Source organism: Girardinichthys multiradiatus, chromosome 15, assembly GCF_021462225.1.
Source record: "Girardinichthys multiradiatus isolate DD_20200921_A chromosome 15, DD_fGirMul_XY1, whole genome shotgun sequence".
Classification (NCBI taxonomy): domain Eukaryota; kingdom Metazoa; phylum Chordata; class Actinopteri; order Cyprinodontiformes; family Goodeidae; genus Girardinichthys; species Girardinichthys multiradiatus.
The window spans coordinates 10080631-10108086 of record NC_061808.1 but is presented as its reverse complement, the minus strand read 5'-3'; the positions used below and the strand labels follow the sequence as shown (position 1 = coordinate 10108086).

Genomic DNA, 27456 nt, shown 5'->3' with positions numbered 1-27456 from the left:
CAGCACTTGGATTTGGACCTGAAAAGAGCTTGGGGAGGTTTGTTGGAGCTGCTGCAGGAGATAATTATCTTGAGTTTGGTAATTACATCATATTTATAAAAACTCTTATCTCAAAGCAAAGTAACATGTATTTCAATGCATTGCAAGGTCTGTGACAATTCCTTTGTTGTCAAAATCAAGTGTAACTTTTTTAACACACAAGTAAAATAGTATGAGAAATGAAACTTTTAAGTTTTATTGGTTGAATTGATTAAGTATCACAATTGTACAAGGCTAAAAGAATGTGCAAGGAACATAGTTGTAAAACATATATTTTTCTTATTGAAGATTCATATTTTACATGTGAAAGTTTACACATTGAAAAATAACTTAAAGCGATATAACCACCGTCTAAAATTTATTTCTAAGTACGCCAGATATGTACAGCATACCTAGAAAAAAAATGACAAGCTTCTTGCTCATAACAGAGTTTGTAAAATATAAAAGAAAGTCTTGACCTTCCAGATTAATGGTTAAAATCGCGTCCTCACCAGCTGAAGTAACCTTTAGATAAAATTGTTTTCTTCAAGCAGTGGAACAATCTTTTTATTCTTTTGTGTGGATGTTGCCATTTGAGAAAAAAGACTCAATATAATTTATTGAGATTTTATAGTATTTTTAATATTTAAAGAAACAGTTTACACTTAGCAGGTCTGTTATAATTACATTGTTGTATTATGCATTTAAAGCTATTTATACAGTGAAATAAAAGATAGTTTCATATCCATTCACTTTCCAGTCATGTATTTTTCCATAAACAATACCGATGTTCATCATTGAGCACATTCCTAAGCTATTGTGATAATGAGCTACTCAGTTATTAGTAAAATATTACTTTCAACATAAACACCCTATTTTCACTTATTTAAATCATACACTCTCCTTAGGAGGTTAAACAAGGTAAAAAATTATTCTCCTTTTCTATCTACATTACAGCAGTATCATTTACCATTTTTCATTAGAAATCTTCTGTTTTAGTCCAGAGTCCTTTTAAACCCCCCTTCCTGAATGCACTAGATGACTGCAAAGGATCTGAATAACTTTGGCCTCTAGAGAAAGAAATGTGTCTATTTCACATTCCATTGTGAAATAAACACATGGTAAAAGAAAGGCATAAACACGCATTGATAAGAGATAACACACACAAAAGAAACACAAGTACCAGTTTCCTTATGTAACTTAATTTAATTAACCTTCTTAAAGATCTCTCAACAGACCTTTCAGAGAACAAATCACACCAGCAACACTACATAAAAGCCCCAGACTCAGTATAGCCACATCTATCAGGCGGTCCTGCACAGTAAGTCGCTCCCACTGCAGTTTGAGATGAAACAGACATGGAAGTATGAGTGTCATCGCTGCTCCGGTCACACTCCCTGTCAGGCCCATTAGCAGGGAAAACCTGGGCACTAGCATGGACAGTAAGTACGATGACACCACCAAGGCGCCCCGGACCATCAGGGCTGGATCAGTGACTCTTTGACTGCTCTGTTTGGAAGAAGATGAGAGGGGAGCATCTGGAGAGAGATTGAAGGAGAAAGGTTGGAAAGAGATGCACTGCTGCTGCTGCTGGTGGCAAGCTGTGTTGACAACGCAAGCAACTTTTGCTTTGCAATGACTCCTGGTTTTCCAAGTTGTTTAGTTTCATCAGATTTAAGGAACTGCTATCAGAACATATATTTTTCTTATGTTAACATTAAGTAACTCCTAAAATATGGAATTATTGGTTAAAAAAAAAGATAAAACACTTCCAGTAAGAATCGGGTGTTAGGTAAACAGATGAAGTGATGGATCAACATTTTGTTCAGATGTTTTATGCTTTAATATTGTAATATTGTTACTTGATTATCTTTTTATTCTATATTTAACTTTTTACAATTAATTTATAATTGCTAAGAAAGACCAATTTAACTTTAGTATGTCTATGTCAGCATACAAAAGTGGTAATATAGGACTGATCTGCAAAACTCCAGTTGCTCACAGCATGAAAACGTATGAAAGGTCAAGTATTTTCTTCAATGCAATGTATGCATTATTCATAGTTCTTTGTTGTTTGCCTTTTATAGTTAGTTTATCTTGGAAATTACACTTTTAACAGTGGTGGGGCTCCAAAGGAAGAAGTTACCTTATAACATAGGTAGTAATCATTGAGCGGAAAAGGGAGCCAAGGATTAAACCAGAAGTCAAATCTGTTTTTAAAAAGACATGGAAAATAACAACAAAAAAAGATCAATTACATGACTGGCTGGTTTTTGATGACAGTAAACAGTCAATGTTTTGTTCTCAATGTTGGCAGCAGGTGATGGTCATCTCACCCCTTTCCCATGCTGTATTTTTGCAGATTTGGTCATTTGTAACAGACTTTTTTGGACGCTATTTATCTGCTTTGACAACCAATGACTTGGATCAATTTTCTACAATATATTCCTCTCTAGCCCTGCGATGGACTGTCGACCTGTCCATCCATGGTGTACCCCGCCTCACGCCCATAAACTGCTGGACATAGGCACCAGCTTCCCAGCAACCCACGATGGAAGAAGCAGTAGCGAATGACTGACTGACTATTCATCTTTAATGTAATAAAATATGGTGAGGTAACTTCAATAAATTTTATTGGATGCTCAGAGTTATTTTTGTTTTATCAGAGATCATAATCTCTAATATTTGATAAGATTCAAATGACACAAACAGGGATCCAAACCACAATCAACACAGACAAAGTGTAATATAAAATTTGAAGAAAATACATTATGTGAACTGCATGTCATTCAGTTTGACCTAAAAACCAAGATGTAACTGTTATCATCAGTCAGATGTTGAACCTTAAAACAAACCTTAAAAATTATTTTAAATGGAAAAATGTATTAATTTTCTGTATGACAACAAATACTGTTGAGATAAGTAATTTGGATAAAAGATCATTTCATGGCTGTTTCACCTCTAAGCAAACATGTCTGAAGAATTTCAGCAGCAGAGTAGAATGGCAGAGGGTAGGACAGAAGAGCTTTGGCAAGGAGACACAGATTGACAATAGGCCGAAGGCTAGGAGGTAGGTTGTCAGTGATGACTTCACTGGTCTTTGGCCCCCAAGTCAACACCGCCTGCAAGGAAGAAACATTTTTTTAAAATTAATCTAAACCAGTGTGTCCTTTTTTCTGTCCCATCAGGATCACACCTGCTGTCAGAAAGAGCCAAATGTTACCATGCATTTGAAAACTGTCTATACCCTGTCTCTTTTCAGAAGCCACCACAAATTGTGAATGGATACACCAGAAGTCATTAAGCCTGAACCATCCAGTCACACCTACCAGTAATGAAAAAGTGGTTTTCATGATGCAGGCAACTCCATGGGTCCACCCCAGCATGGTGTCAAACTGCTCTTTATCTTCCATGCTGCCTTCTAGTGGAGGGAGGAAGATCTGCGAGGTGTAGGAGAAGATGATGACACCTACTGAGACAATGAAGTCTTCTGGGTCCACAGACAGAGAGAGGGAGGCCCAGGACCAGTTGCTGGCACAGCTCAGACAGTACAGTATGACCAACAGGCTGACAGAGATAAAAGATAAAGCAAAAGGTACAGTTTTCTTAGATCAATGTAAAAATGATTTATTTTATGTTTGGGACACTTGAATAGTTCATTTTGTGGTGCACAGAACAAAACCCACAACTTACAGTGGTGCCAGAAAGTTTCTTATCATCAGTCATCCTATTTTCCACTCCTCACTTCCAAATCATTTTCATTTCCTTAGCTTATAATAACTCAGTAAGCCTTTTTTGATTTCTGTCTGTTATATTGGTGTTCTTTATGCATAAAATAACCTGACCGTCTTTTGAAACTTACCACAAAACCATTGTGTACAATTAGCGAAGTACTGATTTCACATCAACATTTCAGATAAACGATAATTGTGGAATTCATAGATAATGGTTAGTTCAATATTAAACACTTAATGGTTTAATCTCCGAGATGTTTTAGGTCATTGTTGTAATCAAATTTGCCTAATATTACAAATTTAATTTTGATAGAACGACTTAAAGACTTAAAGTTTCTGTCTCGGTGCATAATCTACATTTATTTAAAAACAATGTTATTCAGAAACCTTTGGGCTAATTTACTCAGTGATGATATCATGATGTCCTTATTCAGGTTTATCAAAAATGTATCAAATGCTTCAAACTGTGATACTAACACTCCTGTGTTTCACACATATGTGGTGTAGGCGTATAGTTGAGGATGTTTCTTGGCTTTTGAACAGTAGAAATTCCAGTTTGGGTTGTCTATTTATTTGGAGCTGTTTTAGTTTGACATGCCTAGCCATGAGATTCCCATTGTCAGGGTGTGACATTTTTGGACTTTGCTTGTGGCTTTGTGTTTGTTTACCTTTTATTTAGATGTTTCTATTTTGGTTTTTGTATCATGTTTAGTAGTTCTTTTTCTCTCTCTACCGCCTCCTAGTCTTCTTAAGTTCCTTTATGGTTGTTTTCTTACTTTGTATGGTTTATTATTATTATTATTATATCATTATTAATATTATTGTAATTATTATAGTTCTTTGTCTTCCTTGGATTCTCTAGCTTAATTTCTCTTTTAGTATCTTTGTGTTTATTTATGTTTTAGTATTTGTTCCTTTGCACCCTTCTTGTTTACTAGTTTATTTTCTGTTTCCTTTCCAGTTAATTCAGTCAGTGTGGTTAGGTTTGTTTACTTTTGTATTCAGGTTTTCTTTATGGGTTCTTTGTTTGTTCTTAGGTTGTTATTGTTGTTCCTATGTTCCCTCTAGTTTCTCTGTTTACTTTAGTTCATGATTATTCTAGTTTTTGTATTCCCCATTTGATTATTTATCTTTGTCTATAGGTTTGCTTGGTCTGTGTTTCTGTTTATTTATTAGTTACTTTGCCCATGCTCATTCTTCGTATCTGTTTCACCTGTTCCTTCTGCCTCCCTGTCTCCTTGTCACACTTGTTCTCTGTTTCTTCAATTACCTGCCCTTTGTTATCCCTCAGTATATTAGTTGGTTTTATGTCATTGTTTGTTGCTGGTTCCTGTTCGTCACAACCCCGTTCGCTACCCTCGACTATGGTCCAAGGGTTACCCTGTTTCCTGCAGAGTCTACTTTGTAAGTTTTTGAACTTCGACTTATGGTTTGTACCTGCAGTGCTTTTGCTTAGTTTTTTTGTAAACCTTTGGAATTAAACTTGAAGACTCTTACAACATGCTGCTGCCTAGCTCTTGTCTGCACTTTGGTCCGATCCAAAACCCCACCTTGACACCTGTAGTCAACTTGGTTTCCAGGTACCCACACCAGTCATTCTTTTGCATCTTACATCTTAATTTCCTGTCTGCATACCTGCATTTATGGCCATAGAGGATATGGTTGATGTGATTGAATGCAATGTTTTTCTTTCTTGCAACAAAATGCCTCAAGTATTACTTTGGGTTCAAGGTTATGAAGATTTTGCAATAACCTTCCAGTTTATTTGCATTTTTTTCATCTGTATGATCAAAATTGTTCTGAAAAATGGATAGAGTATCCTTCTGGGTACCACTTTTGCATATCAACACATAGCTGTGTGCTTTTCCTGTTTTCTTTTCCTTGTTCCTGCTAGTTAATTAATTAAATAATGCAGCAGAGGGGTTTATACAGATCATGAAAAAAACATATTGAGTTACCATAGTCTGAACTGAGAGGTAATGTGCCTTTCCACAGGATTAAACAGCAAGAAAGTGACCAGACAGCTCTCAGAACCCCTGAAACAGTGAAATATCTACCCCCATCCCTACACTACTTGGCTCAGAACAGACAGAATAAGGCATTAGAAATAAATCAAACAAACAGCAAGAGTAGTCAGTACCAGGTGAGAAAACTGCTAACCCAGCAGCAGCTGCAACAAGATTGCAGGAGTGAGAATAAGAACATATTAGACTGTCCACCTCACAGTCTTAAAAATGATGCATTAGTGTGGATGACTTCTCAGTTTCCACAGTTCTGTGGGAAAAATAAAAGATGTCTCTACTTTATTTCCATCACCTTATCAGTATGTGAGCCAGAGAGCAGAGCAGGCTGAGCGTGGAGACTGGTCTGAGATCAGTTAGCAGCAGGCAGGGCAGAAGGAACATCAGTGACACCAGCGAACACGCTGATCTGGGAAGAGCCACTGCGGACAGACTGTCACACAGCAGAGTGGTGGAGACAAGCAGATACAGGGTGCAGGTCATCAGCAATTCAATTACCTAAAAACAGAGATTTTTTCTGTGTATAGTTACTGCATGTTGTTGGAAAGCAAAATACTTATCATTCACACCTTTTAGTCACGTATTGCAAGGCTTAAGACTAATGCAAGCTTTTGAAAACAACAATGTTAATAATTTTTATTTATAAAGAGCTTTACACCATACACAAAGACACTTTACAAACCAACACATAATGAAATATAGTTATAGATGATTTTGAATGTTGGCTGTAGAACTGAAAGAAGGAAAGTCAGTGAAGTTTCTAAAGAACAGGGATTATATAAACTCTGTTGCTGGAGAGAATGAGAAGATGTGGTGCTGCGGAGGTCTTGACGTACTGGAGTTTTTTAAGAAATTTGGAGAGTGAACCATAGATGATGCTGTCACAGTAATCGAATTAGGAAGCAATAAATGTGTGGAGGTTTCAGAGGTGGAGAAACAGAATGAAGTGTGAAAGCGAACAATGTTTTTGAGATACAAGAAAAGAGTTGTAAAGATGTTGCTGATGTGGTTCTTGAATGTGAAGATGAATCCAAGGTGGCACACCTGTCTGGCAGGTTTTGTGTGGACTGGTCAATAATAGTTGTGAGCAGATTCAGTGAGAAATGTTTGTTCAGTTGTTCACATATAGGTAAGCTGGAGAAAATTGTTTCGGTTGGTAAAAATGGAATGAGTCCTGGGGGGTTTGGATTTGGTTGAAAAATGGATTTGGATGTTATCAGCATAGCAATAGAAGTTAAGTCTGTTGTGACAAATGATGTGGTCCATTGGTAGAACTTTGGATAAATGTTGGATAAAAAGCAAAGAACCAAACACAGAACCATGCAGAACACCGTCAGACATGTGACAGGGAGGAGGTAGGTAAGGATCTGAACCAGGATAGAGCAGAGCTCTCCGAACTGATGTTACTTGAAGGTGCTAGTGTAAAAAACCAAAGAATTACAAAATTGTACCTGTTTCAAACACATTTATGTGCTATTGGCATTGTACAGAGAATGAAGAGTAAAGAAATTATGTTTTTGTTCATAGAACAAAGCAATGTTACCTGAGCTACATTGATCAGCCACCCTCCGACTACTGACCAGTATGGCCACAGTCCTTTACAGCAGGCATCCATGATATCCTGGTAGCTGTGTCGAACTCTGACCTTTGACACAGTGTCAGATTCTTTGCTAAAATACAGAAACACATCATTACTATGACATACTATGTAATAAACCATTGTGATTCCAAACTGAACCTGTTCTCGTTATGCTAGGACTGTATTTCTATTGCTAATTTCTGAAACTAGAATGGCTCTAATTCAGATCTAAAACTTATTCTAGTATGCTTTTGTTTTCAGGACATTATAGTTTAAAATGTCCTGGAAATGTCAACGCCAGTGACTGTCCACTGTCTCTACATGCTCATCCAGGAGGAGTGAATGCTGCAAGTCACTGACTGGATGCAATCTGCTGGGTTTCCATAGACAGAAAAACGTTTTATCCAATTTGAATAAATAACTGAATCTGACTGCACTGTTCAATGATTAGGATTAATTGGAATTTATGTACCTGACTTTTGTGAAGTGCCCTGAGATGACATGTGTTGTGAATTGGCGATATATAAATAAACTGAATTGAAGAGACAGATCAACAGTCAAAGCTGGGAATCAAACAGTAACTCTATGGCAAAAAGCTAAATGACAACAAATAAGTGTACCCTAATAGAAACTCTACCTGTGTTCCTCTTCATACAAACAGTCCACCAAGATCCTTCCTGTGTGGTTGCAGACCCAGGCTGATAGAACCAGAATCACCAAGCCCATATAACCAGATTGAACCAGAGCAAAGGGCAATCCCAATACAAATATACCCTGAGAGAGAGTAAAAAAGAAATAAGAAATTAATTTGACTGAAAAAGTGATATTAGATCAAGTGATATTACAGTGATTCAAAAACTATTCATTTAGAATCTTTGTGATTTATTGGTTGCAACAAGGAATATTTAACATGATTCATAGTAAAAACTTCCCTTTTTACTGCATTCTTTGCCTTTATATTTAATTTGAGAAAATGTTCTTTGTTATAGTTTTCATTACTTTCTCTCCCCCGCATCTTTATTCAACAATTTGTTGATTGTAATGTTCAGTAGTATTTAACAAATTTTGACAGATGTTTAAAGCACATCAATCAGCTTTTTTTACTTAATATTAAGTTAATTTCAAAATCCAGACCAAATAAATTGCTGCCTCCTAAGAATTGATGATAATTGTGGACAAGAATTTATAATCATACTCAAATAATCGTAATGTATTTAAAATAACAGTCCTACTGATTGGTACAATTAACATACAGTTATAAATTGCTGAGGTTATATGATTTTGCAAGCTACCACCTTCTTTCCAACTCTGTCTTTTTTATTTTGTCTTTCACTGTACAAAGTTATGCACTACTCTGTCATTAAACGTCAAAATGATCTGTATGTTGGACCCAGCAATAGATGGAAAACAAAGACCGATCTGCACATGGAGAACAGAAGAGACTGGTAAAACCTCTGAATCCCAGAATGCACAGTATTAACCGATTTTTATGGCAGTTCCCAGGAATTGGCCAGAGCATGCCGCCATCTTGGCAGGCCATCACTAAACTGAATTCCTCACTGTGATGACTAGTTAACACAACATACAAAATCAGCTGTTCAAAATGTTATTAATATCTAATTCAGCAAAAGATTTGTTTTACATTATTTTATATGAATAGTGTTTTATTTGCACATCTGCTTTGCATTGTGAACTGGTTGTCTTAACACCTAGCAGCTTTTGTTAGCTTCTAAAGCTCTTCTGGCCATATTCCAAATTTCTTAAAACAAACTGTGGTTCTAAACATACATATTCACACTGAATTGTGATAACACTGCATTGTTTTATTAGTTTTATTCTTTTTTGGCCCTTTTTATTATTATTTTTTTATAGCTATTGGTTTTATAATTCTTTATAAAATGATTTCCTAACCATTTGATTAAATCTAGATTCAGGAGTTCACAACAGATTATGCTACCTGAGTTATGGATCTTTTTTCGATTTACGGCATCTCTGATTAAGAGTCTACTTGCCCTGCTTTTTCAAACCATGTATCATTTTCCTACCACTTCACAATAATGCACTATTGTGTGTTGATCTATCATACAAGTCCCAATAGAACACACTGAAGTTTATAGTTAAATGTGACAAAATCTGGAAATGTTCACTTGGTAGAAAAACATTTTATAATTCTCTATTTTTACATTGCACCCATGAAATTCTAAAAAGCATGGGATAAGGACAGCTGAGCAGAAAAGGAAGAGAAAAGAGATGAAAGAACTGTTCATGGTTGGATGATGAGAAGGCGAGAGGAGAATTTTGGCGAGACGCCTGGAGAGTCTGAGGATGCAGGGGACCAGCAGGAGCAGAAAGAAGAGGCCAGTCGAGCTTTGGCCTGTCACCAAGACAGAAATGTAAGAGTCTGCCAGAGAGGGAAGATTGAGGAGAGGGAAGGGAGGTAAAAGTGGGAGGCTGGGCGGGGAGCAGTGGGGGACAAAAGGAGCAGAGGGACAAGAGCAAGAAAGAGGGTGGAAGGAGGTGAAGCCTCACTGTAAGACAGCACAAGGTTGGGTGATGGGAGATCAGAAGAGGCAACAAGCTATTACTTTGATGGAGTTGTGTTTCGAATGTTGGAACACGCAGCTACACAAACTCACCGAGAGATCCATGGAAGCACATCACACACCGCAGACACAAACATACACTGTGGATACATAAACAGACAAGTGAACATTCTTCCTTTTCAAGTTTCCATTTGGTAACTGCTGTCTGTTAGGCATATGCTGATGGAGCTTTGATGTTCAAATGGAGCGGCTGGGGATGAAAGCAGTTTGAGAGAAAACTCAACACTCAAGTATTTGATTTCATCTCCCCTTGCTCTTCCATGGCACTTCTTTTTCTCTCTGTTTTTGCCAGCTAATTTGTTACTCTGAGCAAATCCTGAAGCAGCTCCCAATCACAAAGGAGCACAATATAGAAAAGGAATGAATCCTTGATTGGGTTGAAAGAAGACAGACCTTTTTTTAATGATCTTTTCCCTCTCCGATCTCATAACCAAGACATCATGTTTATTTAAAGGCTACAACAAAGCGCACATACTCCGTTTTATGTATCAGACATCAAAAAGTTGCAATGGTATTTTGTCTGCACTTTTGCCACACCTGGACTTTTCCATTGTATAATTTCCAATGCTCTCCCCTTCAGGTCATGGCCAATATTTAATGCAAGCTCATGTCTTTTCCTTAAAAAAGTGACAGGAAATTGTCTTTTCACTGCCATGAGGGGATTAGGTGAAGCTGATATGAGCAGAACCAGACAGGTTTGACATTTAAATAACAAAAGTGCCATTTTTTTTTTAAATCAGTTAAATTCCCATATCCAAGTTTTATCAAAGTGTGTAATTATTCCAGAGTCAATACAAGAGAGGAGGAACTTCTGTCAAGAGAGAAAGGCTTACTTTCCTAGTCACATTGATCATTTAATATAATAAAAAATGAGTTGGTATAACAATCTTTATTGCTATTCAGCTACCATGTAAGTAATTAAATGATTGCTGAAAAGTCTAAGCAATAACATCTTGGCTGAATTCCTACGCTCATTATGTTTCGTGCTGAAAATTACTTTTAATCTATCATTTGACTCATTTGTACAGAAAAAAAAAGATGAAAGGTTATTTTTAGAACCTTGGTAAAGCATTGACACTTCTAGAACTTTTCACATTTTATGACGATCAAGTCACAAACATCTATGTATTTTTTTCAGATCATATTTAAAAGACAAACACAAATAGCACATCCTTGTGAAGTGGAGACTAATGTATTTGTAATTTTTTGTTTACAACTGAAAATTGAAGACATGTTGTGTGCATTTGTATTCAGCCCCTTATGCTCTAAAAATCCTACATAAAATCCAGTGCAATTGCCTTCAGATGAATTAGTAATCTAATTCTACTTTTGTATAATATAATATCAGTATAAATACAGCTGATCTGTGATAAAACAGCATCACAAAGACCAGGTAACACAGCAAACAGACCAGAGATAAAGTTGTGGAGGAGCTTAAAACAGGGTCTAAAAATGAAAACAGTTTGGCACAACTGCAAATCTAGCTCAGCATTAATCAGAGAAGCAGCCAAAGGTCCATGATTACTCTGGAGGAGCGGAAAGAATCCACAGCTCAGGTGGAGCTATCAACAGAACATGCAATAAAAAGCTATTGTTGGAAGAAGTGAAAAGACATTCATTTTGAACTTTGTTATCTGCCATTTAGGACACAGCAAAGATGTAGAAGAAGGTGATCTAGTCAAATGGGACTAAAACTGACTCTTTGGTTTTTTGTAAAACCCTGTGTAGTGGAAACCTGCACATCACCTTTAACACACTATTCCAGCATCGTGCTGCATTTCTTTAGCAGAGACAAAGTTATTCATTGTTGATGGGAAGATGGATTAAGCTAAATTCAGAAAAATCATCAACAAAACTATCAGGGACAGCAAACGACTTTAGACTGAGCCAGTGGTTCACCCTTCAGCAAGACAGCAACTCTAAACATACAACCCGAGCTACAATGGCACAGTTTAGGTCAAAGCACATTCATGTGTTTGAATGCAAGAGTAAATGTCATGACCTAAGTCCAGCTGTGAATCCACAGAAGACTTGAAAGTTGATTTTCACAGACACCCTCCATCATATCTGACTGCTGTTTTACAGATAAGAATGGGTCAGTCCCTTTTTGTGCAAAGCTGGTAAAGACATACAGTGTATGCATATACACAGGTAGCTGTAACTGCAGCACAAGGTGGTTCTGCAAAGACTTACAAAATCATAAATCTGTTTTAATCGATTACACAATGTAGTGCTTTTTGCTTTGCTGTATCCTGTAAAATTGTATAATACCAGCCTTACTCTCTGTGACATAAATAAATAAAAGAAAAATCTTATCATAGACATACGCTAGTGCTGCCTTATTAACAATCGTGTTTGAAATCAAACTGAGTTTCAAAATATTCCCACTACGCGAGCACTGAGAGACCCAGTCGCTTTTTTAAGCATTTTGGCAGCAAATTTGCTTTTTAATAAAAGCTTTATTAAGCTGGCAGAAATTGATTTATAGTGGTATCAATGAAGAAATCAAAGAAAAATACTTATTTTCTTTTCAGCTTCAATATAAGATCAAATTATGTCCTTTTTACCTGTATAAGGAGATGTGGTTATCAAATAACAGGATCTGACAATGTTTGTCTTCATCATGACCGAATACAGGAAAATTTAAACTAACCTTTAGCAAAAAACACAACAGCCTCGGAAAAAAAATTATACTGTTTCAGCTATAAGGCATAAAACAAATGAATAACCTGAAGCCGGGATCTATTTTACTTTATTTTTACGCCATTATATTGCTGCAAGAACTGGGAGTGCCCCATTAGTTTTAATAGGCAGTTTTAACAGGTGATATGGAATAGCACATCGACTGAGTATTTTTGCCTTGCCTGGCACAGAAACTTGGCTTATAAGGAAAACAGAAAAAATCCTGGCACTCAGATAAATATGCTCACATTAACAAACTATGCACATACTATTGTTGTTTATCCACTAACCATCATTTGCTGCTTGTAAATGATAACTGTATTGAGAGTGATTAAAAATAATTTTTTACATTTAAAACACAAAGACTTTGAATGCAAATTCCCCCCAGCTCCTAAAGGGTGTGCTTGCGTGCACTGTCAGCATTTGTGTGTTTTTTGTGTGTTTGTACAGCTGGATATTGATGCTCTAATGTCATAATGGATTCTCAACGGACCCGGTGACACTGTTCAATTACACCACAGCCATTCATTGAAAGAGTATTTACATGAGTGCAGCGGTTGAATACAGCACAGCATTTGCAGCATTATAAGCCATTCGCTTTACTGCAATGCAGGCACACTGTGACCAGGAGATTTATTTTCTTTTTTTGTAATAATTTGATCCACACTTAATTTGATAGTGAATATGAGAGAGTGTCTGACAAACATCCTGTGAGACTACAAAGCATTGTCTGGCAATGTAAAAGAAAAACACAGTAAGAGCAAATTAAATGGTATGCAAAATGCTTGATGCTTTTTTAATGTAGTGAGCAACTTAACACCCTGGCAATTTGCATTTACATTTTGCATTTGTCTTTTAGAGAAAGGGCTGAAGAACCATTTCCAACAAAAAGTGAGGCTCATGTGTGAAGATGAACTGAGAAAAAAGTGCATTTTCAATGTAATCAGAAGAGAAACACTAAAATATTCAATCAACTGAACTTATATAGCGATTTTTCAGTCTTGTCGACCACTCAAGAGTGCTTTACATAAGAGCCACATTCACCCAATGGCACTCACTAATGTGCACACATTCATACAGTGATACGCAGATCAGTTGGCAACTTGAGGTTAAGTGCCTTGCCAAGGGGTACAACAACATGTGGCAGGAGGAAGCTGGAATCTAACATACAACTTTCTAACCTACAACATTCCAATTGCAAGATGACTACTCTCTCCACTGAGCCACAGGCGCTTCTGATTAGGACTCACATTAGGACTCCTATATGTTGCAGCTTAAATTTCAAAGTATCACCAGTTTTAAATAAATGACTCAAAATGAATGGAAAAAAGAGGAACAACTGTACAAATAGATAACTGGAACATAAAATAACCTAGATGTCATTAAGGTCACCAACATTATTATGTCAAATGTAAACACAGTACACATCTTCCCTCAATTAAAGTGCCTGTGATTAATACCAAATAAAGTGAGGCTGTTCTTGTATATATTTCCTGACATTTTCTTACGTACATCTCCCAGCAAAAGCCACAGTCTGCAGAGGTTGCAAAGCATCATAGGGATTGTCAAAGGGTATCAGTCAGGGGAATAGTACAAACTAATTTCCAAGGTATTAGATACTGTATGTTGTGGAATACAGTGAAGATAGTCAGTATTTTTCATAGTATACCAAGAAGATCATTATCATCAAGGGGAGGAAATATGCCGCGCAAGTGACATTACCAAAATCTGGACATCCTACCAATACTGATTAACTTCTTAAGCCCCAAGGAGTTTTTGTGAAGTTTGTGCTCAAAAGAATACTAATTGATTTTTTCTCTGAAATTAAATAGTTGAATATTTAAGTACTCATTATGTTAGTAATGGTGTTTTTCAAACATGAGTAATAATTCTGGTCTTACATTGCTTCAGCTTGAATAAATCCTGGGTGGATTTTGACTAAATTTATATTCGTGGAATCTGTGATATTTCTCCTTTCAGAAGGCATGCTGGTTTTGTGTGTAAAAGCCATGTGGTGAATAGCTGAAACTGAGTTTTGGGGTGATGCCCGTACCCGGGCTTGTGGGGGTTAAAATGAATGGGCTATGGTGTGGGGTGGCGAGACAGAAGTATTTCCTTCTGATGAAAAAACACCAAGTGAAGCTAAATTTCCAAAAATACATCTGAAGTCTCTGGAAAGAATGTGAGAAAATGTGATATGGACTGATAAATGGAGGCTAAATCTTTTGAAGGTATGTTACAAAAACAACATTGCACATCACTAAATGAAGCATGGTGGTGGCAGCATAAGGCCCTAGGGCTGTTTTTCTTTACCAGGTATTTGGGTCTTACACCTGGATTATACCCTTTCTGTTCTCACAAACAGCATCTCTCAACAGAATCGTACACCTACACACTAACTGCACATCAATGTTTTTATAAATTTCCAAATATAACGTGAGTGACGCTCACCAAAAAGAAAGAGCAGCAGGGTAAAGTCGAAAGTCTTAAAGCATGTTAGTTCAGGTTTTGCCCAATTGTTCAATACTGGCAGACTGGATATGCATCCACTGTTTAACTCAGTAACTGTAGTGACTGCCATGAGTCTTAAATGAAGATATTAAAGTCAAAGGGAGGTTCATCTCGCCTGAATTCTCTCAAGCCATCTGGCTTGTGAAGATATAACTGAGGCGTTAGTCAATGTGGAGAGAATTATGAACAGTTCAAGTTACCAGTCAGCACTGGTACAAAATCCTTAGACTTCTTCCATAAAACTGAAGATGGAGAAGAACTTCATCTTTTGTCACAACAATGACCCAAAGCATACAACCAAATCAACAAGAATAGCTTCAACAGAAAAATCGGTGGGATGATCTGAAAAGGTCTGTGTACAGGTAAACCCTTAATGTCTGGCACATTTGGAGAGGGCAAATTTTGTGTAGTCTGGATTTGGTGAGCTGATAAACAGTTATGCAAAAAGATTGAGTACTGTAACAACGTCAACTTGAACAAAGAATTAGGGTGTTCACACCAACCACATTTCATTTTTTAAAGAATGGTTTCAGTGAGATAAATTAAAACATTCTGGCAAGAGGTCTTATATCTGTGCACAGTAAACTGACAAAAACTATTACATGAAGGAGGGTAGACCCAAAACATACAAATTGGATATGCAGGTTCAACTGGTTTTAAATAATTCAGCAAAGATGACACAATTATTTTCAATATTTTACTTGTGTTTTAAGGTGAACTTTTTCCATCTTCTAGTGATCTGATTTAGTTATAATTAGATTCCTGATGCACCATTCAAGGTTTAGTTGGTGAAACCTACATTTCTGGTTGTATTTGAGTTCTGGCCAGCCAATTCCAAAGTCGGACAATTCTTTTTAGAGCTGAAAGACATACAGCTATTCAGCAAACATTGGCCATAAGAGAAAATGTGCTGTGGATTCCTTGAAAGCATTCCTAGACACCATTCTTATACCTCCTACTGTGTCTTTCATATGTTATAGATTGACCTTTTCTTATTTTATGGCCTATATAGTCATTTATCTTGAAAGTAGACAGTGAAAACTCTTTACATAATAATTAAATATGTTCTAATGTTTTTGATTGCCTTTACAAAAGAAATAGCACATACAAAAACTACATATTTTTGACACTCACTCTTAAAGAATAAAACATAACCAATTTGATCTTGTGAATATATGAGGTTGAAGCAGTTAACAAGAGTAAGGAACATTTCTCAAGTTAATCCAGAGATCCAAAACACAGCAAAAAAGTTGTTTAAGTCTAAAAAAGCTGACACTCTTATCACTCCTTTTGTTAGTATAGAAGTGGTTATCCTGAACAAGTCATCGCCAGAACTGGCTCCTGATGACAACCAAAGCCCTGACAAATTACACCTGTACTACTCAGACATTTATAATTATAAGGTTTGGAGTGAAAAAGAGTATGTTTTTAGGGGAAAGAAAGATGTATGAAAAGAAAGAAAATCTCTTTAAGGGTTGTCCTTTTTTTTTTTTTTTAGAGATCTAGCATAAATAAACAAGCTCTGCAGGTTATTTAAGGAAACAAAAATCATTGTGATCATGCAAACTGTTTCAGCATACCTGTATGGCATTTGTGACATTCCAGCTTGCCTCCCAGGCCGTGATGGTGGGATGGGAATTCAGAGTTGTGGAATCAGTGCTGAGGCTCTGAACTGGAGAGGCCAGACTTGTGGTGGGATGCTCTTCTTGAAGTGAGGTAATTAGATTATAAGGGCTCACCATTTCTTCTTCATCTTCCTTAGTTCTATTTTCTGAGAGTATCCCTCTAGAAGGCCCATGTATCATGCAGAAATTGTTCTTTTTCTCTTGATTCTGGTTTAAACGTAGGCTCTTCTCTCTATTGTTGGCTTGCATCTCAGACACTTGTTTTTCCCTGTCATGGCAGCTTGTGTTTTTGAACAAACAGTAATCTGCTGACGTTATGGTGACGGAGGTGGGCAGAACTTCCGCTCTGGTTTCTTTTAATGTTGGATTCTCCAGCATGCCATTGACGGTGGATCTTGGAATTTTGCATTTATCCTTCAAGGTTTTGTCATCTGAATGTGTGAAAACCAGACTGGTTTCCTCTGTGAATAATTTGTTTCCTTTGGTGTCATCACTCTGGAGATTATTTCGGCTTTTTATGCTTTTAATGGGCAATCTCTCACCCTCAGTGTAAGTTTGATTCAATGCATCGTTGTGTGTAAGAACCAGCATCTCCTCATCTTCTTCAAAAGGCCTGTCCAGGAAAACCTTTCAAGTGAGTTCCTACAGTAGCATCATTCACTTGATGATAATAGTAAGGCATATTCTTACAATATGATTAAGCTAGAAATTATTCAGACAATTTAGGAATTCTCAATTATTTAGCTTAGTAAAATAATGAATATTAGCATATAAATGTGGTTTGAAGCAACAGAAAGTACATATCCAGATGTTTATAATGCAGTAAACATATAATTGTACACAAGAAAAGTAATTTATCCCTAATTAAGAAAATAGTTGTTCCTCATGATGCGACTCACCGTGTCCTCCAGCCCAAATGTAATCTTGACACAGCCCGCCCCCACAGAGACCAAACAACCCTCCAGGGCTGCCCAGAGCTCCGACCCCAGTGAGGAGACCCCATCTTCAACCTCGGCTCCAACACACCCTGCCTCTGTGTCTTGTGAGGTCTGACTTATAACCTCACTCACATTTGAACAAATATGTTCAGCCAAACACACACACAGCTACACAAATTTCTGGACCCAAACTAAAATAAAATTTTTCAAATATGGCATTCACAGACAGTGATTGACAGGTTGTTGAGCTGTAACTTTATAATATGCCTGTGCTTTCAGCAGTAAAGGACTAAACAACTTTAATGGCCTTCACAGCAGGATGTTTACACTCAAAGAGGCGGTCGATGGAAAAAATTCTTTGCAGCAAATTTATTTATTCAGATTTATGTGTTCATAAAAACAATCAACCTGAATCCTTTCTCTATTTTATACAAGTGGCTGTAAAAGTCTCAAGTCTTTAATTGATTTTTTTTTTTTTTCTTACACTTTGCTGTTCAAAAGCCAGATACAAAAAATAACCCTTTATGTTCGTATTAGGTGATTTTTTTTTTTTTTTAGATTGCTACAAATATTTCTTTTAAAACTGTTTTAGCTTTGTTACATCATTATAAAATCTTTCAGGCATTCTAAAGGCTCCTAAATGGTCAACACATAACAGATAACTAATAACTAAATTATTTATTTTTTTTAAACTTGACTTTCAAACATAAGATTTTACTTTTGTCTTCCAATCATCCACAATCTTCACTTTTATATGTGATGATATTCTAATGCTGGTGCCCAGCCTATACAAGTTCCTTTTATGTATGCATAGTATGAGTATGAAGGAATATAGACCATGGCGATTTAAAAATATAATTTCTTCTGAAATGATCTTTGCATTTGTCTTTCATAAATCTGTTCAATTCAATCCAATTCAGTTTATTTATATAGCAATAATTTACAACACATGTTGTCTCAAGGAACTTTACAAAGTCAATTCAGTTGGACCATACAGATCCAAGTCAAGTATATTCGTGTAATTGATCCTAGTTATCAAACAATGCAGTAAAATCCAATTTATTATTCAAATTGCGTCGAGTCCCTGACTTGCAGCATTCACTCCTCCCGGATGGGCTTGTAATGACCCTGGATAGTCTCTTGCATTTCATCTTTGGTGAGGAGCTCCAAGTCCTGCCATCACCCTAACCTTTAGCTCCCTTAACAGATTATTGATGTTTCCTTGATGTTAATTTTAAGCCTTTAGTTACTGTTTACCTTTGTATGCATTATTTCCAGTTTTATTTTGGTAGTCTGATTCCTTGTGCTCTGTGTTTCATTTACTCCCTGGTTTCTGTTACTGGAGGTTTTTACCATATTGTTTACACTTTGGTTTTGTATTTTGAGCTATCCTTTTGTTGAGTTATATTCTGCATAGTTATTATGTGGTTTTCAGGTTTCTCTGTGCTATTTTCTATTAACCAGGCCTCCCATTAAATTTCCTCAGTTGTTTGTCAGCCTCAGCAGTGATTAGTTTCACCTGTTTCAAGTCTCAGTAATCTCCCCTCCCCCCTTGTATCCACCTGTTACCATGTGGTTTGCACAACTGTTTCTTGTTGGCTTCCTCTTCTGTTTATTTTATGCTTGTTGTGTTAGAGTTTGGAATATAGATTTTGGATTTAATAAACATCAGGTATTTTCCTTAAACATTTTTGATTTGCATCAGCTCTGCCCCTGCCATTCTGCCTGTGTTTTGGTCCTAAAAATGTATTGTACAATACATTTGGAAGACTACACTGAAGTCTCGCTACTTGGAATTAGTGTGCTTCTTAGGTTCCTTAAAGAATTGTGATAGATGGTTTAACTCTGGGTAGGAAAAAATCTCCCACAGTGGTCTGCGTTGTAGCATATCTGATGACATTTTTCACAGAAGACGCTTTTGTGTTGCAAAGAGAAATCTCAGGATTTTCCATAATGGTCTTGATTTTGTGAACTATCTTTTCTGTGAATAGTAACCTACAATAAAGTTAATTGTCCTTATCAGCTTATTCAGCTTTTTTAAGTGACAGGTTCTGATGGCGTTGCTTCCCCAACAGATATGATGGCAGAAGGGATTGCACTCTCAACTGCACTTATAGAAGATAGAACACATTGCTTTTGACGCTAAAGAACCTAAACGCACTCAAGAAATACAGACATATATCAGCTCAGTCTCTGCTAATAAGCAACGTTACTGTTGCATCTCCAGTGCAGTCGGTTGCCCAGGTGATTAGACATTTATTTCTTGATGTTATATACTTGTATTCTTTTTTGCAACATAAATATTTTCCAGTTATTTATCTGTTTTGAGCGGCATTTGTTGTGATTAATTATGCCATATGCAAGTATACACAGACTGTTATATTGTTTCCTTCACTTTATATTTTTCAGCAGCATCCAGCTGTGCTTTAGTGGGTGTCCATTCTTTGCCCCAGAGTGTGGTAAGTTGTGCAGGGCAGCAGGAGGAGCCATAGAACAGTAATGTATGTAGCTGATAGGACTCCATAAAAACTTCTCCCAGTTCCAGATCTATTTCTGTACACAAATGCATCTTTTCCACATCTTTTCTATATTTTTCCCGTTATTTGCTCTGGTTGCATTAACGAGAACAGAGCTGATGTAATGTTTCATTTGCTTTGTAGCATTGAAGCTTTTATCTCCAAGCTCTGTTTTAGCAAAAGCATTGATGTATATTTTCTAACCCTTTTAGATGCCGTGTTTTAGTGCCCATCTTACCTCGAGGGGTTTTTATGTTCACATCTATCCATCTTTATATCTATCTGTCTCTGCACTATATTTGGAGAAGGAGAAAAAAAAGCGCGAAAAGGAGGAGGAGAAGGAGGAGGAGGTCTGCAGGAAAAGTTTGGCTCAACTTGTGTGAAACTTTTCTCTGTCATTCAACACCGAAGAACCGCAGAGGACGGCGCGCACTCCGCAGCGCGCAGCAGGGCATCAAACCACACAGAGCGAGATGGATCGACCACTTCTTCTCCTACTGGTGCTTATCGACGCGTTGTTATGGCAATGCTGCCATACCCAGCAGAGGGGTGAGTCACCAGAGACCGATAGATAATCGATGCTCCAATACGCGCCGCTGTTATAGGAGCCGTTTAAGCAGAGTGACATCCAGAACTCGGTGTCGTTTAGAAAGGTCCTTGTTCATGCCCCCAACTTTCCCTTTACTTTACAGTTAGGAAATGGGCAAAATATGGCAGAAAGTTAACAAAAACTCACCCCCTGCTCTGGCTCTACAATGTCTCGCCCGTTCATTGAATTTCTTAGCGCTTCATTAAATGGGCTCAGATGAAACTGGCGTTATCAATAAACACAAACCCACATGTGAGAGAGAAGGACATGCAGAGAGACGTTGGCCTGGATGTTTGCTCTGTGTTCGCACAAAGAAACACAGAGGGTCAGAGATTAGAGATGGATGTGTTGTTATTTCTAAAGCCATAAATTATATCGAGTGCTTGAACCTTTCTTTGTCATGACCTTGTAAAGCTGCTTCAATGATAGGCAAAAATGGCTGCTTTAGAAGGCAGTTGGCAAAACTATCAATTTTACTGTACCAGTCTATCAGGTTTAGATTTTTAATAGTATAATGAAGTTATCCTGCAGTATAGCATATGATCAAAGCCACTTGTTAAGTATTTTTTTTGTCAATTATCTTTTTTTTGTTAAATGATGGATTGTTTGACTTTTTGGGTTATTGTTAGGGTAAAGTGATTTAATACTGATATCAGATATTGGTCTGACACTGCCAAAAATATTGGAACTATGGGATTTGTCTGTTTAACTAATTTATTTAAAATGTGGTTTTAATGCTTATATGTTGTTTTGAAGTTCCTGATTTTTATTGCTGATAAAGGTTGTACTTGAAGGCACCAGTCACTGTCGCATTCGACGGGTGCATTTTTTTTCCTCTAAATGCAGAAGTGCTTTTTTGAGACACTGTCATTTATATGCCATAGATAACGAAAAATGATTTTTGCTCTGAAGCAACTGTTATAGTTTTTTTTTTTTTATCTTGCTACATATGATGGTGTATCTAAAAAACACCTTTTATGTAAGTCTAAATGTAAAAATAAGCAGACTTCATAAAACAAGTTCTGTGCTATCTATGAACTACAGGTGTTGCTTATGATGACCTGTTAGCGAGAATGTGTGTATTGGGATGAAGGATGTAGCTATTACATTATTGTCGATACGTGAAATTAGGAACGCCCAAGGGAAATAATCAGAAAGTTCGACTCTTTCGCCATCTGAGCCATTTTGAGCTTTCAGCGGGCCTTGAGAAATTAATTTTCATCATTACAGACAGAGCATATGCAAAGAGAAGCAATAGTAGATAAAGTGTTTTAATCACAACTCAAAAGATGCAAAAATTATATTAAATAAAATAGAGTTACAACAAATGACAAAGCAAAAATATTAAGAATCTTAACGTGAGAGTTCAAACGCAGGTGAGGACTGGGTGTTGCACAGTAAGAGGAATAAATATTGCAATATATAAACTCATATAAATAAATTGTGAACAAATAATATTAAGGTCAGCGTACGCATTTGCCCATGGTTTTTATTACAGTTGTAAATATGAATCATTTAGTTGGTAATGAGAGTTGAATAATAGCCACATTTACATAGTCATGTATTTTTAAAAGATATATCTGCAGGTGGGCATTTATTTATTTAAAATGAGGTAGTTTAGCAGTCAGTATTTTGGTCAGATTCAGAGCAGCAAATGCTGTGGGGAGGAAAACAGTTTTTGAGTCTGCTTGTGTTGGTGAAAAAGGCTTCGCAGCATTTGCTTGATAGCAGTAGATCAAAGAGGTGTTGGCATAAGTGGGTGGAGTCCTTACGTGGTCCTTACTGGGTCACTCCTGTAACATTTATCCATATTCATACTATGGTACTCAAAAAAATTCCAACAACATATCAAAAACACATCAGATCTCAATTGGAAAACAAAAGATTATGCTGGATATCTATACCAATATGGAATGGGTAATGTGTTAGGAACGAGAGGATGCCACATCAGTTGATGAAAATTAAAATTATCAACCCACACGGGGCTTAATCCAAGTCATGACCATGGTATCACTGAGCTCCTGGGCAATCTGAGGTGCAACCTGCATTTAGGTCAGGAAGGCAATGAGACCAATCAATGGTAAAATTTCCTTCATCCTCCAGAAACTGTCTACATGCTCTTGCCACATAAAATATGGCATCATAATGCACCAGGAGGAAGGACCACTGCACCAGCAAAGGGTCTAACAATGGGTCTAAGTATTTCACCCCGATACCTAATGGCTGTCAGGGTGCCATCGTTTATCCTGTACAGGTCTATGCATCTCTCCATTGTTATTCCTCCCCAGACCAACCCTGACCCACCACCAAATTGATCATCTTGAACAGTGCTGCAGACAGCATAGTAATCTCCAGCTTCTCCAGACCCTTTCACATGTGTCACATGAGCTCAGAGTGACCCTGCTCTCATCTGTGAAAAGAGCAGAGAGCCAGTGCTCCACTGAGCTCCACAGCGCTGGGCAATGAGCACAGGGCCTACTAGAGGACTTTGGGCCATCAGGCCATCTGGATGACGTCTGTTTCTAATGGTTTGGTCAGAGACATTTGTGCAAGTGGCCCACTTGGAGGTCATATTGTAGGGCTCTGACAGTACTCATCCTGTTCCCCCTTGCTCAAAAAGCAAATACCCGTACTGCTGATGTATTGAAGACCTCTGAGATAAATTCCTAGAGTAACTGCCTGTCTCCTGGAGTCTACTCCATGCTCTTTACAGTGTGCTGGGAGATTCAGAAAATCTTTGGGCAATGCCATGTATTGATGTGCCATCCTAGTGGAGGAGTCCAAGTATAACCTCATGCTATCAGTAGTGACACTGACCCGGTCAAATGTAAAAATACTGAAAAGCAGTAAAAAAAAAAAAAGAGGTGGGGAAAAAATGTCTCCATGTGCAAAACCATTTTTATTTTTGGGGTGGTCTCATTGTTGCCCCTTTAGGGCACCTGTTGGTAATTTCATTAACACCAAAACGGCTGACACTGATTAACAACCCCCTCCACTACTTAACTGACCAAATAAAAATTTCCAGGATCTTATCTGACTTAATATTATAGAAGTGTTCCTTTTAATTTTTTTGAGCAGTATACCTTTTGGTCATATGATCTACAATGTTCCACTTTGATGCTGGAGGGGCTGCAGATTAAATCACCAAACTTCAATTCAGGTTTAATCCAGCTCCTACTATTTCACTGCCTCACTTTATGTGTACAGTATGTGTTCAATTCTGGAAATTTGTTTTAAAAACATATAAAAAGCATAGCCAAATTAGATGTTTTCTAGATATTTCCAGTTTTATGTTGTTTATAAAATGAGCCTGCAGCCTTTGGCTTGACTTGATTTTGCAGAATTTGTCTCTTGACATATCATTTTATAAAATAGCAATAGATATGATTCATGCACCTCTTGTGCTTAGAATGCATCTTCTTGGAAATAGCTGTTATATCTTTTTAGACAAATAGACATAATTAGTGCTCTAAACAAAATGCATACATACTATCAAACACCTATCCAAGAGTTTCTCCTTCACACACATTTCTGATTGAAAAAGATAAAATTTTCTGTACGGTTGGAAGTAAAAAAAAAAAAAAAATCCTTACAGACTTTATTAAACTCCAGTGATCAAGGAATGAGACTTAACTTGATTAATCTACTTATGGAACAAATCATGCCATTAAAGGCACCAGAAAGAATGGTTGCTCTTTTATTTGGTGTGTGTGTGTATTTGTGGGTGTTTGGGTCGTGACATTTTCAACAATGAAAAATGAGCAACAAAGCCCGGTGTATAAATGAGGATTGACAGCTGAGACAGAAAAAAACAAAGAGGAAACAAACCACCACAAAATAGCTTGGCTAACAAAAACAGTCAAAGTATTATTGTAAGTATGTTTTTATTTTTATAGTTCTTAAACATGTGGGCAAATTTAGCAATAAATTACAGCAAATTGAGAATTTTCCTAAACATGGAAATAACAGTTGAAGGTGATCACCTGTTTCACCAATTAATAATCAGATAAATTGTTATACACTTTGCCAAATATTAGGTAGGATTCCACTTCAGCTTTCAGAAAAGCTCGGAACAGTCTGGGTCCGCATGACATAAACATGTCAAAAGGATTTGCATTTTACTGTTTCTCAGATCACTCTTCCAATGCTGTGGTACAGAATAGACATCTCCTGTCAAAGTAGTTTTTTTTTTTTTTTTATCTCTGACAGCAAAATGATGCTGATCAGATGGATACGTGTATGTCATTTTTCGAAGCATCTTGCAATTCTCACGGTAAATATGGTTCCATGTTCCGTATACTCATAATTTAAAGTGGCTGAAAAAGAGTATTTTAAAAATCTACCATAAAACTTCTCTTGACGCCCATGTAGCAGGAGGAGTTGCCTAAGATATTTGTATGAATCCTTGTGCAACAATGTCTGCCCATTAGGCTGCGTATAGTTTTCATGGTAACCAAATTTTATATAGCTGACAGGTGAAGGTAGTCTTCACAATTTACATTGCTTCTTCATGTTGTACCTCAGATAATAACCACAGGATTATGATGGGCTGCAGCAGACCTACGATTCTGTTGTCTGGACAGAAGGATTTTGGCTATCAGCACCAATTGTACATCAGTCTGGATTCAGAGATCTTGCTGTTGCCCAGCCTCCTTCTCCAGTGGGGTTATGTGCAAACTCAAGTCAAGTCAATTTGACTGACTTGAAGTTGCCTCTTTAGGAGTTGGTCACACAGCTTCTTCTCTATTACAAACCATTTATGACTTTCAATTCATCATCCAAGGTTCAGTTGCATGCAATCAGAATCGAACTCAAACATTTGGCAAACATCACTGTAGTGTTGATTCTAGAGCCAAGCAATAACTTTTTTTTGTATCATTATGCCAACAGTTGGCATTTGTTAACCCATTTTTTATAGTGCTGGCTAGGAAAATTTGCATTGCTTTTTGGACTCTGTAAGATTGCCTCAAAGTCCCATTGAAAACAAACTTCTTTATTCTCACCCAAAAAGGACATGGTGCTACTGTAGCACTAGTTTTCTAATGCAAGGGCTGGTGCTTGGGCAGATAAAAAAAATCTGGTGTTAAGCAAACACAGGCTCCCATCTAGCACTAAAGATGGTTTGGCTTAAATTCCCCTTTGTAAAGGCCAGGATCTAAGTTTTCCAAGAAGAATATTAGTTTCTAATTATACTTATGAGTGGTCATGATAATATGGTTAATTATTTGCTTCCATGTTTCGTGAGATTTGGTGCTGTTGTCTGTCTACTAACTGGTGAGAACAATATGTTGCTTGTCATACCTTTTTCTATTTATCTTCTTGAGAACATCCCCTGTTTGTGTTTAACCCACGAGTGCTCTGGACCTCCTGCTGAGGAAATGGAGGGGGCTGCCATCAGGACGAGAGTGTTTCTGCATATTTGTTTGTGTGTGAGGGAGAAGAGAGTGAGTTGAAGAAGGCTGGAGAGGCCATCTGTGTTAGCAGCCTCATTACTAGGCGTGTCAACCAGGCATGCTCTCTGTCAGCGACAGAGCTCAGACAGACACCAGGAGATAATCATTAGAGGAAAAAGGGTGGGGGAGGAGGGTCTGGTCTGAAAGAGAAAGGAAGGTTTGGTGTTCAAGAGTTGTTAGACATTGGAGGATACATTATTTAAAGAGAGAGGATGGATGAAATGGGTAGATGGAAAGTCCAAAAGAACTTAGACATAGGAGGAGATTTTTAGGCATGATGTTAACATAGATAAACAAGATAAACTTGAGGTATAAACAAACTGGAAGAGTCCAAAATGAAATCAAAGCATTCCAAAAATGTTTTCCTATTCTTAATTTGCCTTGGTTTTTCTGGCTGATAAACTGTATTTATTGGTGATGGTGAATGTTCATGCAAATTTGCTGGCAGTTTTGTTTTAGTGTTAGGACCAGACATACTGACTTAATGCCTTTGGCTGTGTGAGAAAGTTTCATGAACAGCATGTCATGAAGATAAAATATCCAATGATCAAAGGCTGTTTAGTAGGATTGTTTCTTAAGTCTGTGTGGTTTAGTCTTATTAAATTTCTTATTGAATTTACTGTTTTCATTCACTAACTGTGTGACTGCTTAAATAGGTCATTTGAGTTTTTTTTTTTCCATTACATTGCAAGACAGTGGAAGGGCTTGGTAGGAAAATTTAGGATTTATCTAGGTATATCAACATTTTAACTGGAATACTTTTTTATGCTTGACTGCTTCTGATGCCTTGGCATTTAAGTTACCATTTTTGGTTGGTTTCATCATCCAAAGTATAAGTGCCATCTGTTGGTAAAAAAAAAATAAAAATAAAATATATATACCCACACAAATACCTTAGATAACCCAAATATCCCTAAAGTTAGGGATATTTGCCTTCTGGATGAAATCTATGGGAAGCAAAAAGTACACAACACAGTGATATTATATAATGAAGGTAGTACATTTAAGTAGAGGTATGCTATAATGGAGATTTAGAACTTGACAACAACATCTCATTCTGTTCTTGTCTGCTGAGGCATGGCATCCCACTCTTCTTGAAGGGCGGCACTCAGGTCGTTGAGGTTCTGGGGTACAGAGTTACGGGGCTCTGGGTGGCGACTCAGCTGATCCCATGGATTTTCAACAGG

The 27456-nt window shown here is 37.1% G+C and overlaps 2 protein-coding genes across 12 annotated transcripts in view; one reads left to right on the top strand and one right to left on the bottom strand.

Annotated features, from left to right (window-relative positions):
- Positions 1 to 852: 852 nt before the first annotated feature.
- On the bottom strand, positions 853 to 20626 carry LOC124882276 (vesicular inhibitory amino acid transporter-like). Its single transcript, XM_047388564.1, has 8 exons — positions 20466 to 20626; positions 16729 to 17386; positions 7990 to 8126; positions 7317 to 7443; positions 6069 to 6271; positions 3348 to 3585; positions 2978 to 3140; positions 853 to 1556 (listed from the first exon to the last, which is right to left on the bottom strand). Exons 1-8 carry the CDS (start codon positions 20624 to 20626, stop codon positions 1237 to 1239), a joined length of 2007 nt encoding a protein of 668 aa, XP_047244520.1. The 3' UTR covers positions 853 to 1236.
- The window catches only part of lama2 (laminin, alpha 2), a 249580-nt gene continuing 242680 nt past the window's right edge, over positions 20557 to 27456 (top strand). For 6 of the 11 annotated variants that reach the window (XM_047388562.1, XM_047388561.1, XM_047388563.1 and 3 more), the window contains exon 1: positions 20557 to 20776. In XM_047388562.1, the coding sequence (XP_047244518.1) occupies positions 20701 to 20776 (76 nt within the window). In that variant the 5' untranslated portion in view covers positions 20557 to 20700. The remainder of the gene's footprint in view (positions 20777 to 27456) is intronic. The other 5 variants (XM_047388559.1, XM_047388555.1, XM_047388557.1 and 2 more) reach the window with 2 other exon arrangements.